The sequence below is a fragment of the Nelumbo nucifera genome, chromosome 6 (genome assembly GCF_055504915.1).
Source record: "Nelumbo nucifera cultivar China Antique chromosome 6, China Antique-T2T, whole genome shotgun sequence".
NCBI classification, from domain to species: Eukaryota; Viridiplantae; Streptophyta; class Magnoliopsida; order Proteales; family Nelumbonaceae; genus Nelumbo; species Nelumbo nucifera.
This window is the reverse complement of record NC_142654.1, coordinates 26,361,522-26,380,452: the sequence shown is the minus strand read 5'-3', so window position 1 is coordinate 26,380,452 and position 18,931 is coordinate 26,361,522. Positions and strand designations below refer to the sequence as shown.

Here is an 18,931-nt window from a genome sequence, read left to right as displayed (position 1 = left end):
GACTTGAAATTAGAAACATCCATATAGTCGGTGCAGAAGGTTTCTTATGAAATGGATATGTGGTGATGGGCTGCATCCAGCCCTCTAATGCTGGTATGTCTAAACAGAACGCTTTCGCATTTATTTTAGGACTAGATATGTTATAGGATTGACATTATTGAACAGAAAAATCTGTCCATCTTTTTGTTAATCCCATTGGGACCCATAGACTTATTAAATCCATTCAACAAATTAGGGATTTTGTCAATTTCCAATGTCAATCAAGTCCATTTTGAATGTCTTGAAGTGGCAACTGTCAGCTCTTAACCCAAACTTACTAGAACAGTTAGATTTTTTCATGTATAACTAGATGATGAAATTAAACTAATACAGAAATGAAGCACCTAAATTATTTCGGGTCAAATAATTGAGAAGAAGAATATGGAACAGCTTTATAAGAGTACAACATCCAGAGATGAGGATATGGGCATCTTGAAAATATGAACTAGAGCCATGAGAATCCTCAAATGAGAAACTTAACCTTAGATTCGCGGGGGCTGTCTCATATGCTTGTTGATGTTCCCTGGGCCCCTCAAGTCGCACAAATGTTGGCTGGGACCCACTTAGAGCCCATAGACTTGGTCAGGACCAGAGGATATGACAGCACATGTGAACATTCGTGGGGCCCTCCATGTGGGTTTAACAGTCAGCATGCCACGTGATGGTCTGTGTATGTACGTGCGTGTCCCCTTCTGATGCATCCACACAATTCTCCAGCTGAGCCCCAGGTCATCGTCTGGAGAAATATCCCATGTAATATATCCATGCTGAAATAAATGCAAGCAGTTTGCGCATCTAACCAGATGGTGGCTGGAATTGAGACAACCCTCCATGGCTCCATGGCCTCCATCTCCGTTGACTATTTTTGTGGATAAACAAAATGGATGGTGGAGAAAGGCACTTTTCTTGGATAGGATAGCTATGCAATCTCTTTTGCAATGAAGATCGGTCCCCATTTTAGTAAGGGTGAATGGCTCTTTTGCCCGCCCGATCAGTATAAAATAGATTTATGCCGGATGATAATAGAAAGCAGGACCCATCAATCACGGCTCAACAATAAAGAAGATGCTGATGTATTCTGAAATAATTCATAGATCTACTATTGTTCTACCAAATCCTAATTTCATCAATAATTCAGGGTAAGTGATTCAGAAATACCTGCACACATGAGATGCATTGGTGGATCCTTTTGTGAGAAAGCAATTATTTTTTCCCTTTCTTTCTATACCCAGTTTCAGGATAGTCAGCAGCCATGGCCCCAAACAAAGTGGTGAGATGAAAAGTTTTCATGTAACTGAAGTACTGAGCCCAACTCAATTAATCGAAACAAGCCTAGTTGAATTGAGTTAAATCAAATTGCAATTCTGCAGACTTGTCCATGACATTTATGAAAGAGGGAAATTCATAACAATAAAAGGTATGGATATTTAATAGACTTGCATAAAAATGTTTTGAAGGGACATGCAGTTCTGAGCCAGTGACATTGTCCTCTCACGGATAGAATGCATTTCTTATCACAACCTGGCATCCGAAAAGTGTCCTACATCCAAACGGGCCCCCCACAAGGTTAAAAACTTACACGCCACACCTCCCCCCCCCAAAAAAAAAAAAAAAACCCACCCCAAGATGCTTATATTTAGACTGGATCAGCAATATACAGGTTCCCTCACTAACAGTCAAACAGGAGCTTCTTACTACAATTTAAGGCTGAATAAAATCTGAAACCATCTTTTCAAGAACCAAATGAATCCAGTGAGTTATGTCTGTCTCACATCAAGGTGCATAAGTGAATCCAAATCCTGGGCCACATCAGAAAGTGGACAAAGATATACAGAATGCTGGGCAATGGCCTCCACCCTGCAGTGATTCAAATTAACACCCATAGACAGTGAACCTGGCAAAAAAATGCATGCACCAAGGTATCCTCTTCTCCAGAAAAACCAAAGCCGAAGAAAATTACTCAGATCACTTTGTCTAAAATCAAAGCAAACGGGAAAGGAACCCTCCAATTGTCCTTTAAACAGGCCTGTTACATTTAAAGCAATTACTTTCACCTTTCCCCTTTTGTCTCCACATAAAAATGAGCTATACGTCTCCTTTTCCCTTTAAATACATTGCCGAGCATGTTAATCAAATCTATTTAACTCAACTGGACTTCATCTGAGCAACATCCACATACCTCTTTGACATGGCAATCAGATTGTCTCTGGGAACAAGACCAAGAACTATCAAGTATCTGATGTTGTACAGAACCATCAATATCAACATCGCCAAGTTGTCAAAGTTATCCTTTGTGACACCAAAGAGTTGCATCAATCCAGAACATATCAGTCCACCAATGGAACTATCTCCATTTGAAATGGACATTGGGATGGCAAACAAAGTTGCCTCCATGCCCCTTGACATATTCTTGCTGCTAAGACAAGTACAGGGATGAAGGACGCCTGCAAAGTTCTGTAACTTTTAGCATTTCCTCCACTTGCCTTAATTTTTCAAAAAAGGAAATGCGTTTAGAAGAAGTGGAAAAAGAAAAATTGTCAGTTGTAAGCAGCCTAGATATCATCTTAGTATTTGCTTAGTTTTTTTTTATATATTTTATCAGCAATATAATGAAGTTAACGTTGTAGTTAATGGAAGCCTTGTCAAAATATGAAGATGACTTCAGACAAAGTATAATTGATCTAACCTAGTTTCAGAACAGACTAGATAAGACTATGTCAATCCCTTGAAATTTGATAACCACATTCAGTTGATGAAAAAAGCTATTAGTATATTTTTCACATCCTATCCTAGTCCAAACGTTGCATCTGAAACCATTGCAACTCCCAAAGCTTTATTACAAACATGCAATAAGATTCTGAAACCAGATTCTGTACTCAAGATGGAAATCTTTTGATAGGTACATGTAAAAGATTGTATTATATTACAAAAGAAAGAAAGGATTTCCTCCCCATACGCAGCATTAATGGCCCGCCTATATGTATGAGTAGATGTACAAGGATTAGCAAGAAAGATAAAACAAAAGAGGGATCATACATTATGGATGAATGGTAGTAAATAACTTTTATTTCAATTGATGAAAGAAAGCTATAAGAGGAATGCTAGTAACCAAGTTTACACAACTCTTGGTTTTCTCCACCCTACAGACAAGGTGGGACCCATAAAAGACATGTCCTCATTTGTCTTGTAGTGTGTCTTTTCAGGGGTTCCATTATCTATGCCGAGAATAAGAATATAAGACCTCCATAAACTAGTTCACTAGAATTCCTCTTTATTATGTTCAGTCACTCATCTCTAAACCAAAATCATTGATTCTCAAGTGGTTCATTGATGCAGTAGTCACTGATCTCAAGTGGTCCATTCATAAATCGGCCATAGTGAAGCCCGTGAAAAAAATTGGCAAAAATTGAGTAAGGCCCAAATGACTCCAGTAGGGCTTATAGGGCTTATGACCCTAATAACTTCAAGAGAAGGCAAGATTGTTAGGGCCAGCTGTCTTAGCTCCCTACATTCATACCAATTTTGGAGTTTGTGCCTCTTCCCCTACATCCTATTATAGAGTGGCATATCTAACTACCGGAATTTTCTATTTTCTGTTTAACTTTTTCATTATTTTTTTGTTGATTTTAATTCATTTGCTTTTAGTAGGTTTCAAGGAACCATTCAACCTAAATGCTTAAGCTGTTAAGTGATGGTCCCTGAATAGGTTTTATTCTCTGACGCACACACACCCCTGATGTGAAATCCCATCAGGCTTGAAGCATGGACAAGCAAAGGCCGAACCATACCTTGTGCTGAAATTTAATTACTTATCCCTGAATAGGTTTTATTCTCTAACAGTAGGAACAGTAATGGTTGTAGTAGTTATATACTAAGACTTGATGTTTAAGCGCCCTAGTAGGAGCCACGTGGATTTTTCTTATTGTTCTGAGTAACTAACAGTTTTATTTAAGTTTCTTAATGTCATCTTGGAAATCCTCAAAGGTCTACCCAACCCTGCTGGATAGGTAATAATACAAATGTTATTGTTTACACCAAATTCTGGCCAATGTCAACTAGGCACTAGCTAGAGAGGGTACACCTCACCTTTTTCTCAGTGTGTCAGTCACTTGGGGTTCTGATATTTCAATGTACTAGAATTGCCCTCATTTCACTAACGAAATGAACAAAGAAACTGTAATCTACTGTTTCACTTTTCTTCCTCTCCCAAGCATTCTTCTCTTCCATTGGCACTTTACCTTTTGCACGCTGTAATCTAACCACCTATTACTTGAAATGTTAACCAATAGTAAGGTATTTTAGCCAATTTTCTTCTATAATGGCATTCTCAATTATTGATCAAAGAAATATTCAAGGTAATCATTCAACTTGCCTCTTTTACATTTTTTTTTGTCTTTTCATCTTCATTTTCTTTCATTCTAGTAATTAACCAAATCAATAGTTCATTATATTTTCCCTTATTCTTTTTGTTTATTTCATTTTACTCATTTTATTTATGGATTCAACATAAATTTAGAAGCAAGTATAGTTGTTTAGTTGGTTTGCAGAAAAAATAGGTAAAAGGAAAAACAATAATAACTTAAAATGGTGGGTCCAATAGTTGGAGAAATTAAGTAGCCATCATATTTGTATTTATACCTACTATCAAATGCATATATAAACTTTAGACTAAACACAACATTAAAAATTAAAGCAAGTTGTTATGAGTAGGATATGGGTTTTGGACTTTGTCTTCATATCTTGTTATACTTGAGGGATTATGTTAGATGGATCTTACCTAAAAAATGCCTGATGCTAAAAATAAACACGGTTAACTTTTGAACCATTTACTCCATAATTTACTTTATGAAAACTTGACGGATTGCATGGTCCAAATTTATGCATCAAAACTGTGAAGTTGCATCATGCTATGATCTGATTTTATTTTAATCTAAAAGAGGTGAGAAGTACCATAAGATGGATTAGATCATGTGAATATGGCATATATATGACACATTTGACAAGATGCATCATTTTGAAAAAATAGGTGACATTTGGCATGTTTAGAAAAACAGGAATAGTTTGGTCATTGAGAAGGAACCAATTTGTAGCTTCTGAGAACTAGACAGCTTTTATGTTCTTATTAATGAGATGAGAGCAATTCTGGTATTACAGAAACATCAGAACCCAAAGTGACTGACACTTAGAAAAAGGTAGGACGCTTCCCATTTTTCAAATTTGGGATGTGCCCAAATCACCCCTTAATGACAAATTTATAATTTTTGGGTGTTTTGAATGCTACTATTTTGGTTTGGAGTTTTTTTTTTTATAATTTGTTTTCTAATTTTTAGGTGTCTCAGGAATAGGGTTAAGTTTCAGTCTTCTACACATTAACTATTTTTAGCAGAAATCAAATGTATTATTTATGGTAATTTTTGAAATTACTACTTATAGTAATTTCATAATTATTATTTATAGAAAATTTGTGACATACTATTTTTAGTCATTTCTGCTTTCTCTATCTACATTAAGTTAGTTTTAGTCTGATTAGTAATGAGTAATTAAAGTTATTTTAGGAGTTAAATCCTTATCTAAGTTTCCCCATGGGTTATCTTTTGGGTTGCCTTCGGCCTAAAGTGGTTAGAATTTGTTTTGAGTCTTGGAAATTTGGTAATTGGATCAATAAAGAGAGACTTGAGTTCTTATATTAGTTTATAAATAAAGACATTGTATTTGAATCTGAAGAGTGAAACGAAAGGTTTCTTTTGGAGTTACCAATTAGTCATAATGTGTTATCTTATTCTTTCTCTCTCTCCTCTCAATATTTCTTCTAAAGGTGAAATCTTTTTTCTCCTTCTCCATCTCAGATCTGAATCTCTTCATCATATAATTCAGATCTTTTATTGTCCCTCTTCATCCCACCATGCTCACCATGGTAGGATTTTCTCCTTCTTGTCCAGTCGTCCTACATAGCCTCTTTCATCCATCCAAGTGTAAATTTGGTAGCTTCTAAGACCCCTTACAAGACACATAGGACATTTTTTTTTAAAGGTAAGGTAAAGATTTTATTGAAGGAAGAGGAAAAAGACACATAGGATATTAGACACTAGAATTGCATCAGACCATCCATTAGGATCCATGTAGCAAGTTTCAATCATGAGATGAGAAATAAAACAGCAATTAACCTGAATTTTAATCAGAAATTTATGGTTGGAAGTGTAGAAGTAGGATTCAGAGCAAGAGGAGAAGAGAATAGACAAGAGATAGAAAAAAGGGTTATGGTAGTCAAAGGATCGTGAAATCTCATAGCCCCCTCATCAAACTTTATTACTTGTAATTACTAAAAAGGAAATCACATGAATGCCTTTAATAGGGTGGCTGCACAACTAAAGAAATAAATGAACCAAGCAATGGTAGGCCCATTATGAACAAGGCCCATGAGCACAAAATAAAAGGAAGAAATATCAGGCTAGCCCAATATCTCAGCACTCCCCCTTAAGCTAAGCATAGATGTTAATCATGCCCAGCTTGCTTACATACTATTGTAGCTTGTGCTTTGGAACCCTTTTTGTTAGGACATCAGCCAATTGTAACTCGGACACAATGAATGGTAGACAAACTTCTCCAAATGCAACTCTCTCCCCTATGAAATGTCTATCTACCTCAATATGTTTTGTTCTATCATGTTGAATGAGATTATAGGCTATGTTGGTAGTCACTTGATTATCATAGTACAACATCATTGGCTTATCATAGACAACACCCAGCTTGTCCAAGAGAGATTAGTCATAGCAGCTCGAATACACCATGTTCTGTTCTGCTTCAGTTGAAGACCATGCCATTACTGACTGTTTCTTACTCTAAGAAATTAGAGATTTCTAATAACTAAAGTACAATGCCTAGATGTAGACCTTTTATCATTAATACAAATTGCCCAATCAACATTTGGAAGCTTTTAATCTCAAATGCCCATGATTGGCAAATAGAATCCCTTTCCTTGGTGACCTCTTCAAGTAGCATAAGACTCGCTTTGCGACAACCAAATGAGTGTCTCTAGCTACATGAATAAGCTAGCTACTCACACTTACTACATAGGAAATATTAGGCCTTGTCATGCAAAGGTATTGCAACTTCCCTACAAGTTTCTAAAACACTCCCCTATCATTTAACAATTCACCTTCAGTAGTAGAGAGCTTATAGTTCAAGTCTATATAAGCAGAGACAAGCTTAACACCAAGTTTCCCAGTTTCCACTAGCAAATCAAGCACATATTTCCTATGGGAATTGTTGAGTTCGGCCTAATTGTTTTTATTCTTATTTTAAGTTATTTAGTTAGGAAGTTGTTGGGCTTTAGGCCCATTAGTTTATGTTTTTAAGTTGGGCTTTAAGTTAAGTATAAATTATAATGAGGGGTTGGCGGCTAGGGTTAATCTAAGAATCCTAGTTGACTTCCTCCTCTTTTCTTCTCTACTGCTGAATTCTTCATCTTCCTCCTCTTTCCCTTCACAAGGAATTCAACTAAATCTGCAATCAGTGATTCCTACTTGGTCTCAGAGCAGGCCGAAGGTTCCTTGAGTTGTTTTCTCATGCAGCCCTAGATCGGCTAACTGCATGGTGATTTAAAAGGCTGATTGAAGATCTCAGGTAAGCCCAGTTTATGGATTTTTTGGTGGATCTGTTTGCCCTGTAGCTGGTCTAGGGTTTCTCATCAAAATCAGGAAAAACCGGAGAAAGGGGAAAAGTCATGTTTCTGTTGGACTCTTCAATTTTGACATAGGAAGTGGCGCCCTAATTTTTTAGGGTTCCTTGGAGTTTTCTGTAAGGGGCGGTTCAAGTCCTGCCTGATTTGGAGGCTTCTAGAGAGAGTGGCTGCCTCTTCTCTCTCTTCTCCCGTTCCGTAGAAAATGAATCTTTTGTGGGAAGACAGTCTAGGACACAAGAAATGTGTTGTTGATTCCAGAAGTGTTTCGTTTGATCTTCTTGCATATTTCAGTTATTTTCTTTACACTTTTTGAGAAGCATGGAGGGTCATGGAGTTGAAAATAAGCCCGGGAGTGAAATGGGACCAGTGGGAGGAGGTGCAAATTACTTAGAATGGTCACAATCTGCAAAGATGGCCATTGGTGCTCGTAGGAAATTAGGGTATATCACTGGTGAAGAAGTGAAACCCGGAACTAGCAACTCTCAGTGGGTACAGGAGAATTATATGGTAATGACTTGGTTGTGTAATTCCATGTTACCCCATATAAGTAAAATTTTTTTTATGGGAAAATATAGCTAAGAAAATATGGGATGGGGTTGCAGAAACCTATTCACAGAGGGAGAATATTGCTAGGGCTTATCAGTTGAGAAATCAGATTATTTCTACAAGGCAGGGAGATAGACCTATTGCAGCCTATTTTTCAGCCCTTTTGTGGCAGGAGATTGACCATTTAGAGACATTTGCTTGAGAAACCACTAAGGATACAGCTACCTATCAGAAACATCTAGAGAAGTATAGGGTGTTTGAATTTATTGCAGGCCTTAATCCTGAGTATGATATTGCAAGACAGCATCTTCTTTCCAGGGACAGCTGCTCTGGAGTCTGTTGCAGCTACTGCAGTAAGGGCTGAACTTGAGAGGTATGGGCAACTTCTCAACTAGCGGGATACAGCCAGTTCCAGTTAAACAGCAAGCGGAAAACAAGGTACAGGTGGTACTGGTGGAGTCCACTCTACTTCCTTTGCTCACACAGGTAGTTCACACGTCACTACAAATTATGTTTCTACTTCAAGTAAGGAAGGACCTCCTTGGATTATAAATTCTGGAGCCTCAGAGCACATGACCCATAGCTCTACTATTTTTTCCTCTTACCAGCTCTGTTCTGCCAGAGATAGGGTCTCCACAGCTGATGGATCCCATGTTCCCATTGCTGGGAAGGGATCTGTCAAGATTAGCGATTCTATTTCCCTTCCCTCTATCCTTCATGTTCCCAGATTGAGCACTAATTTGTTATCTGTTAATAGTTTGATTAAGAATCTGAACTGCTCAGTAATTTTTTCTCCTGGTCATTGTATTTTGCAGGATCTGGATTCAAAGAGGACGATTGGGAGGTCGTGAAGTGAATGGGATCTACCTCCTGGATGTGCTTCCTCCTCATCAGAGTCATCATGTCAACAGGAAAGTGAGTCAGGGTCTGTGGATCAAATTATGCTTTGGCATAATCGTTTGGGCCATTTACCTTTTTCTTCTTTGAGTCTTTTGTTTCCAAAACTTTTTGAGTCTGTTAGTTTGTCAAGTCTAGAGTGTGAAGGTTGTCAACTTGGAAAGCATTGTAGACATTCATTTAAACCTAGTAATAAAAGGTGTTATTCTTTTGATGTTATTCATTCTGATGTGTGGGGACCTTACCATGTTCCTTCTATGGGAGGCTATCGATATTTTCTCTTATTTGTGGATGATTTCTCACGAAAATCTTGGGTTTACCTTATGAGATCCCGCGATGAAGTACCATCCTTGGTGAGGCAATTTCATCAAATGGTGCTAACATAGTTCGGAACAAGAACAAAGGTGTTCAGATCAGACAATGCCAGGGAATATTTTGAAAAACACCTTGCCTCATATCTGTTAGAATATGGTGTTGTCCATCAGAGCAGTTGTCCCTACAGTTCATAGCAGAATGGTGTTGCAGAAAGAAAGAACAGACACATTGTTGAGATTGCAAGAAGCATGATGATCACATCTACAGTTCCAGTTCGGTTTTGGGGTGATGCAGTTCTCACAGCAATATATCTAATTAACAGGGTGCCCTCTCGTATACTTGGATTCAGCACCCCATTTAGTCTCCTTTTTCCTGAGGGGGAGATATTTCATATTCCTCTCAGGGTGTTTGGGTGTGTCTGCTTTGCACATATCCTTGGTCCTCATTGCTCGAAGCTTGATCCCAAGGCAAAGAAGTGTGTCTTCCTTGGATATGTAGAAAATCAGAAAGGGTACTACTGCTATGATCCAGTCTCTGGGAGCCGGTATGTTACCATGGATGTCACCTTTTTTGAATCCACATACTTCTTCTCAAAGAATCCTTCTCAGGGGGAGTGTTTTGGGGAAGTGAGTCAGTAGTCTATTCCTCTCCCAGTTCCAGTCCCTGTGCCTACTCCTGTGCTTGACCCTCCTGTGTCACCTACCTCACCACCTCCTTTGCGTCCTGCTTCTCAGCATTATTTACAACAGAGACTTCACAAGGAGGTTGATTCCACTACAACAAAACTCACATCACTTCCTATTGGTTCCTTGGAGACTCCAGATTCAGCTGACATGGATTCAAGTATTCCTCTTGGTCCCATTACTGTTTCAGTTCCCATTGATTCTACTAACCCTGTTACAGATAACCTCGATCTTCCTATTGCTCTCAGAAAAGGGAAGAGAAAGTGTACTGCTCATTGTATTTCACAGTACTTATCCTATAGTGGACTTTCTCCTTCCTACCATTCTTTTTTTCCCTCTCTTGACTCTGTGTCTATACCCAAGGGTGTTAGTGAGGCCCTCTCCAAACCTGAGTGGAAGACAACTATGCAGGAAGAGATGGAAGCTTTGATTAAGAATCAGACATGGGACATTGTGGATCTACCAGAGGGCAAGGAGACAGTTGGATGCAGATGGGTTTACACAGTAAAATATAAGGCAGATAGAAGTATAGAAAAGTACAAGGCAAGACTTGTTGCAAAAGGGTACACACAGACCTATGGCATTGATTACTTAGATACCTTTGCACCAGTTGCAAAGATGACCTCTGTTCGGATACTTCTTTCTCTTGCTGCCTCATACTCTTGACCCTTGTTTCAACTTGATGTGAAGAATGCTTTCCTAAATGGGGATCTGCAAGAGGAAGTGTATATGGATCTTCCTGCTGACTTCTACAGTGATGTTGAAAAGGAAAAGGTATGCAGGCTTAAGAAGTCACTTTATTGGCTTGAAACAATCTCCCAGAGCATGGTTTGACAGATTCAGAAAGGCCTTGATTGCTTTTGGCTACACTTAGACTCAATCCGATCATACCTTGTTTGTGAAGCAAAGGGGATCTTTGGTGTCGTCCTAATTGTTTATGTGGATGATATTGTTGTCACGGGGAATGACCTAAGTGAGATTGATTGTCTGAAAAGGAATCTACATAAAGAATTTGAAATTAAGGATCTTGGAGAACTGAGATACTTCTTAGGCATTGAAGTTGCAAGATCAAAATATGGAATTTTTATCTCTCAAATGAAGTATGTCTTGGATCTTCTTCAAGAGATAGGGAAGCTTGGAACGAAGGCAATCAATACCCCTATTGATCAGAACCATAGAATCAACGCATCAGAAGGTGAGCCAGTAAAGGACAATGGGAGATATCAGAGATTTGTGGGTTGGCTGCTATATTTGTGTATGACAAGACCAGACATTTCCTATGCAGTAAGTGTGGTAAGTCAATACATGCATGCTCCACGAGTCCAGCATTGGGAGGCAGTTGACAGGATTCTTGCTTATCTGAAGGGACACCCAGGCAGAGGCATATTGTTTACTAATCATGGACAGTTGAAACTAGAGGCTTATACAGATGCAGATTGGGCAGGATGCCTTGATGACAGGAGATCAACTTCAGGAGTGTGCACCCTTGTTGGGGGTAACCTTGTCTCGTGGAAGAGTAAGAAACAAACAGTGGTGGCAAGATCAAATGCTGAAGTTGAATACAGGGCCATGGCACATGGAGTTTCAGAACTTCTCTGGATCCGTTCCCTATTAGAAGAAATTGGTGTACAGGCAGAAGAACCTATGATGTTGTACTGTGATAACCAGGCAGCAATTAACATTGCCCATAACCCAGTCCAGCATGACCGAACTAAGCACATTGAAGTGGATAGACATTTTATCAGAGAAAGAGTGACTTCTGGAGAAGTTTGTCTTCCATACATTGCTTCAGATCTGCAGCTTGCTGATGTTCTCACAAAAAGTGTTGCAAAGAACAAGCTGGAGCATAATCTACGCAAGTTGGGAATGTGTGACATTTACTCCCAACTTGAGGGGGAATGTTGAGTTGGGTCTAGTTGTTTTTATTCTTATTTTAAGTTATTTAGTTAGGAAGTTGTTAGGCTTTAGGCCCATTAGTTTATGTTTTTAAGTTGTGACTGTTCAGCTACATTAGTAGTCGCCCTACTAAGGGCATCCTTGTAATATCTCATCCTTTAAGTTAAGTATAAATTATAATGAGGGGTTGGCAGCTAGGGTTAATCTAAGAATCCTGGTTGACTTTGTTATGGACGCCTTCCTCGGGAAGACGTACCATCGCCGCCGGCAACAACAGGCCCCGGGCCCACCGCCAGCAGCAGCAAGGATTCAGTGATGCTAATCCTACCCAGTTCGGCAACAATAGCCTTATCTAGATTAGATTAGCTCATTTTGCTTGTTCTTATCTCTTATCTTATCTTGTTAATAGCTTATCATATTAGGATTAGCTTAGCTTATCTTATCTTGTTAGTAGCTTATCAGATTAGGATTAGCTTATCTTATCCTTAGCAAGATAAAACTGGAAGTCTCCCTATTCAGCAAGGAGACTCCCTTTGATTAGGACTCTTGTAATCTCCTATTTAAGGAGACCCCATTATTGAATGAGATATCAAATTATTCAGTCAAGAGTGAGTTAGGAGAGTTGGTGATCTCTTGGACAAATCACCGAAGGTGCCAAGATAGGTTCATCACAAGCAGGAAGGAACAAGGGAAAACAGGAGGTTTTCCCCATGGACCAACCCGTGACGAGATCCTATTCCCGGGCCCTCAACAACTTGGTATTAGAGCAAGGCGTCATGGGAGATCTGGAGCAGCTACCTTCCAGGGTCCACGACCTCGACCACCAACTCATGGAGACCAGCTCCGAAGTTCGTGAGATCAAAGGTGAAGTGCGAGGACTGCGACGACTAATGGAGATGTTTCTTTCCAACAGGGAAAGGAACTCTGACGGAGGGACAGCAGCTAACGACCGCCGGCCAGATCTGTCGGAGTCTTCCGGCGAACAGCAGTCCGTCGGCCATGGAGCAGCCATCATCCCCAAGTACAGCAGGCTGAAGTTCCCATCGTACAACGGCAACGGAGACCCCCTAGGCTGGCTGTATCGCTGCGAGCAGTTCTTCCGGAATCAACAGACAAATGACCAGGACAAGGTAAGCCTAGCCGCCTTTCATTTAACAGAAGAAGCACAGCTTTGGTTTTATCGGTTAGAGCAAGAAGAACCCGGGCTCAGTTGGCCCCAGTTTAAATCCTATTGCCTTCTTCGATTCGGACCCCCATTGACCAGCAACCCACTGGGCGAGCTAATTAAACTTAAACAGACCAGAACAGTTGCTGAATACCAGCGACAGTTCCAAACCCTCCTCGCGAGGGCATCCTTCGTGCAACCAGACCAGCAAGTGGATATGTTCACAGCAGGGTTAGCAAAACCCCTGCGAGTGGATGTCGAGATGCAGAATCCCCCAAATTTGGTCACAGCCATGAACTTAGCCCGCGCATTTGAACGCAAGCTGCAGCTCAGCCGCGGAATTTTTAATGTGGGTCGTCCACCGAACTCGTGGGTGCCCCCAAGACCAGCAGCAACGACCCCCTCTTCTGCTACCAGCCGGGAAATGAAGCCTCCCACGACCACCACCTCTAGAGCAGTGACAAGTACAGGCAGTAACATGGTCACTCCTCCCATCAAGCGCTTGACCAGGGCAGAAATGGCAGAGCGCCGAGCGAGAGGTCAATGTTTCAACTGTGATGACCTCTACTCGGCAGGACATAGATGCAAGAGGCTTTTTTGCCTTCTCATAGATGAGCAAGAGGAGGAGGAAGGGGAACCCGTCATATTCGAACCAGAGATCTCTCTCCATGCGGTCACCGGTATTAAAACCTCTCAGACCATGCAGTTACAGGCACAGATCGCAGGTCGGCCAGTGCGCATTCTCGTCGATTCAGGGAGCACACACAACTTCATAAGTGAACATGCAGCCCTGTAGTTAAAACTACCAATGGAACTCCGGCCGCGACTACAGGTAGCCGTCGCAAATGGTGAAAAAGTTCACAGTCCAGGGATTTGTAAGGACGTCCCAGTACAGGTCAATTCCAAACTAATTCTTATTGATTTATTTGTACTCTCATTGGATGGGTTCAATATTGTTCTTGGGGTCAAATGGTTAATTACCCTAGGCCCGATTTTGTGGGACTTCAGCGCACTCACCATGACCTTCCACCTGAATGGCAAGCAAGTTTCATGGCACGGTTGCAGGGTTAAAGAAAAGACACCACAGGTTCATGCACTCCAGACAGAACCGGCAGCCATGGAAAAACTTCTTGCCGAGTTTTCAGATCTATTCCAGGAACCGAAGGGCCTTCCCCCTTCCCGAGCTTGCGACCATCGTATTCCTTTGGTGGCGGGTTCGGCACCAGTTGTTGTCAGGCCTTATCGCTACCCTCACTTACAGAAGGATGAGATAGAAAAACAATGTACAGCGATGCTGAACCAAGGGATCATATGCAAAAGTCACTCCCCCTTCTCTTCGCCGGTTCTGTTGGTGGCGAAGCAAGATGGAACGTGGAGGTTCTGTGTTGACTATAGAGAACTCAATGACCGGACGATCAAAGATAAGTTCCCTATTCCCGTTGTGGACGAACTGCTGGACGAGTTGCATGGTGCCCAGTATTTCTCTAAGTTGGACCTCAGGTCTGGATATTTCCAAGTTCGCATGGCTCCCGGTGACGTGAAGAAGACTGCTTTTCGCACCCACCATGGCCACTTCAAATTTTTAGTCATGCCATTCGGACTATCCAATGCACCATCTACATTTCAGTCACTAATGAACGAGGTATTCCAGCCCCATCTGTGCAAATTTGTTTTAGTTTTCTTTGATGATATCCTCGTTTACAGCAAATCATGGGTAGAGCATGTCCACCATCTGAGGACCGTTTTTGTACTCCTACGCCAACACAGCTTATTCCTGAAACGGTCCAAGTGCTCCTTCGGGGAGCGACAGGTTCTTTACCTCGGCCACATCATCCATGGGCAGGGTGTAACAGTTGATAGTTCCAAGATTCAAGCTATAACAGAATGGCCCAAACCTCAATCCACCAAGGCCTTACGCGGGTTCCTCGGTTTAATGGGTTACTACTGCAAATTTGTACAGAACTATGGAGTGTTGGCAGCCCTGTTAACCAACATGTTGAAGAGAAACTCCTTCCGGTGGGACGACGCAGCTGATGAAGCTTTTTTGTCACTGCGAAATGCACTGTCTTCAACCCCTGTCCTACAATTACCTAATTTCGCCCTCGAATTTACAGTTGAGTGCGATGCTTCCGGAGTGGGTATCGGGGCCGTACTACAGCAGCAAGGGCACCCGATCACTTTCTTCAGCCGCAGAATGGCTGACCGGCATCTGAAGCTTCCAGCCTATGAGCGCGAACTAATCGGCCTTGCCCGAGCCATCCAGCACTGGAAGCCGTATTTGTGGGGGCGGTCGTTCATCGTCAAAACTGATCATTACGGCCTCAAATACCTGTTAGAGCAGCGTCTCACCACTTCCCCTCAGCAGCATTGGGTTAGCAAACTGCTCGGGTTTGACTTCCAGGTGGAATATAAGGCAGGATCCTCTAATCGCGCAGCTGATGCCTTGTCTAGGCGAGAAGAAGACACGATGGTTCTATGTAGCATTTCCCAACCTCAGATCTCTCTGTTTGACAACATTAAGAAGGCAGCACCACAGTCCCCGAAATGGTCGCTCTTACTACAAAAGATCCAGACCGGCACGGCCGACCCCGATTGGTCACTTCACGACGAGTTGGTACTGTATAAGGGACGAGTCCATCTTCCAGCAGACTGCCCGTTGATTTCCACCATCATCACCAGCATCCATAACTCCACCCACGAGGGCATTCAAAAAACACTATACCACGTCCGGACTGATTTCCATGGCGAGGTATGAAGACTTCTATTCGAGATTTTGTCCAAAATTGCTCCACATGCCAACAGCACAAATGGGAAAACCTACACCCGGCAGGCCTCCTTCAGCCCCTTTCCATCCCATCGCAGATCTGGGCCGACATCTCCATGGACTTCATTGAGGGACTTCCCAAGGTAGGGGGCAAATAAGTTCTCTTTGTGGTAGTTGACCGCTTCTCTAAATACGCGCACTTCATTCCTCTATCACACCCGTACAGTGCCACTTCGGTTGCCCTCGCCTTCTTTACACATATCTTTTGCTTACATGGGTTGTCGGAATCCGTCGTCAGCGATAGAGACCCGGTCTTCACTAGTGCCTTCTAGAAAGAGTTATTTTGACTACACGGCACCACCCTGGCCTACTCATCAGCTTACCACAAACCAACGGTCAGACGGAAGTGGTTAACCGCACTATCAAGATGTATCTCCGTTGTTTCGTAGGCGATCAACCTCGATGGTGGTTGGAATGGCTTCCTTGGGCCGAGTACTACTACAACACAGCCTACCATTCGTCCCTCAGCATGACTCCCTTTCGCGTCGTTTACGGCAGGGATCCTCCCCGCTTGCTGTCCTACGAGCCCGGATCTACTCGCTTGGATGCAATCGATCACTCCTTACAGGACCGCGACGCCCTCCTCGCCGACGTCCGCATTCACTTACAGCAGGCCCAGCTCCGCATGAAGCTCCACTATGATAAGCACCACCGGGAATTGTCGTTCGATCCAGGACAATTTGTTTGGTTGAAGCTCCAGCCCTATCGGCAGCTCTCCTTGCGCCACAAAGCTGCCCCGAAGCTGGCCCCTAAGTACTATGGGCCCTACAAGGTTCTGCGACGGATTGGCAGTGTGGCCTACCAGCTGGAATTGCCAGAGACTAGCCAAATTCATGATGTCTTCCACATCTCCTTGCTGAAACCATTTACGGGTGTTCCCCCGGACCAAGTTCCCTCCCTGCCACCCTTGAAAGATGGCAAACTGGTCCCCCCGCCTAAAACTGTCACCCGCTCTCGTTTCAATCGTGGAATCCTTTAAGTCTTGGTGGAATGGTGTGATCTACCACCAACAGAAGCCACATGGATCCCATTGGCAGAGTTCCAAGCCACATATCCAGCTTTCGAGCTTGAGGACAAGCTCGTAGTCCAGGAGGGGAGTAATGTTATGGACGCCTTCCTCGGGAAGACGTACCATCGCCGCTGGCAGCAACAGGCCCCAGGCCCACCGCCAGCAGTAGCAAGGATTCAGTGATGCTCATCCTACCCAGTTCGGCAACAGCAGCCTTATCTAGATTAGATTAGCTCATTTTGCTTGTTCTTATCTCTTATCTTATCTTGTTAATAGCTTATCAGATTAGGATTAGCTTAGCTTATCTTATCTTGTTAGTAGCTTATCAGATTAGGATTAGCTTATCTTATCCTTAGCAAGATAAAACTGGAAGTCTCCCTATTCAGCAAGGAGACTCCCTTTGATTAGGACTCTTGTAATCTCCTATTTAAGGAGACCCCATTATTGAATGAGATATCAAATTATTCAGTCAAGAGTGAGTTAGGAGAGTTGGTGATCTCTTGGACAAATCACCGAAGGTGCCAAGATAGGTTCATCACAAGCAGGAAGGAACAAGGGAAAACAGGAGGTTTTCCCCATGGACCAACCCGTGACGAGATCCTATTCCCGGGCCCTCAACAGACTTCCTACTCTTTTCTCCTCTTTTCTTCTCTACTACTGAAATCTTCATCTTCCTCCTCTTTCCCTTCACAAGGAATTCAACTAAATCTGCAATTAGTGATTTCTACTGGAATAAAGATAACATCCTTAGAGCAAGCAACCTCAATTCCCAACAAATACCACAATTTTCCTAAGTTTTTTATTCCAAATTTTGTGCTAAGAAAGTGTTTAAGTTAGTCAATTTCCTACACATCATCACCAATAACTACAATATGATCAACATAAACTATAAGTATAGTCACCAAAGTATCTCTCCTCTTCACAAAGAGGATATGATCTAACTAGGTCTAAAGACTAAAACATAACCAAATTTCACCAGGGCATTATGGAATCTCTTAAGCCAAGCTTAAGGTGACTGTTTGAGCCAATAGAAAGATTTCTTCAACTTGTGGTCACATCATTGAACAGATTGTCTATAGACCCTGTTGGTGTTGGACAAACCTTGGATTCCATGTACTACTTCAAATCAACTCCAGATCGTTTCATTGATCCCAGGACAAGACAGAAATACTGCTGTAAACAATAATTGTCAATACCGGCTTCAAACTCTTGACATATAGTTAAGAAATCAACTCAAAGCTAAGGTTTCACCAACCCTGCAACCTGGGAGAAACCTAAAAACACCTAGCCACTCCAACTAGCTTCAATACCAGGTATTCCAATGCAAGTTGATCTCTAAAGTGATTCAAAAGAAATCCAAAAAAGGTAGAGTGCCAGCCCCAATCAGCCCCTTTGGTGTGTAACTCAAAACAGGCCCGATCTCTCCGGTTGATCTTGATCTTGGGCAGCAACTTAAACAACAGGTTCTAAGCCTTGAAAGCCCATACACCTTACTGGTCCTAGAGATATATGGTTCCTTTTAGGGAGAAAATAAGAGAGTTCCTTCTCTGATACCAAGATGAGAAATAAAACAGCAATAAACCTGAACTTTAATCAAGAAAATTATGGTTGGAAGTGTAGAGGTAAGATTCAGAGAAAGCGGAGAAGAGAGAGAAAAAGGGTCATGGGAGTCAAAGGATCGTGAGATCACCCAGCCCCCTAATTGAACTTTATTAGTTGTAAAAGAACCAAGCAATAGTAGGAGTAGGCCCATTATGAACAAGGCCCATAAACATAAAATAAAAGGAAGCAATATCAGGTCAACCCAACAGCTCAACAATTTAAAATGTTGGCATATTTCTTAATATTTTCATGACATATTTCCACTTTCTTAGGT

At 41.7% G+C, this 18,931-nt stretch overlaps 1 protein-coding gene across 4 annotated transcripts in view; it reads right to left on the bottom strand.

Moving 5' to 3' along the window:
• Positions 1 to 234: 234 nt before the first annotated feature.
• The window catches only part of LOC148790697 (folate-biopterin transporter 1, chloroplastic-like), a 32,186-nt gene continuing 13,489 nt past the window's right edge, over positions 235 to 18,931 (bottom strand). Inside the window, exons 2-3 of one of the 4 annotated variants that reach the window (XM_088890891.1) lie at positions 2,219 to 2,483; positions 235 to 1,371 (exon numbers count right to left, since the gene is read on the bottom strand). In XM_088890891.1, the coding sequence (XP_088747017.1) occupies positions 1,353 to 1,371; positions 2,219 to 2,483 (284 nt within the window). In that variant the 3' untranslated portion in view covers positions 235 to 1,352. Of the gene's footprint in view, positions 2,523 to 18,931 lie in introns of all 4 variants that reach the window. The other 3 variants (XR_016077978.1, XM_088890892.1, XR_016077979.1) reach the window with 3 other exon arrangements.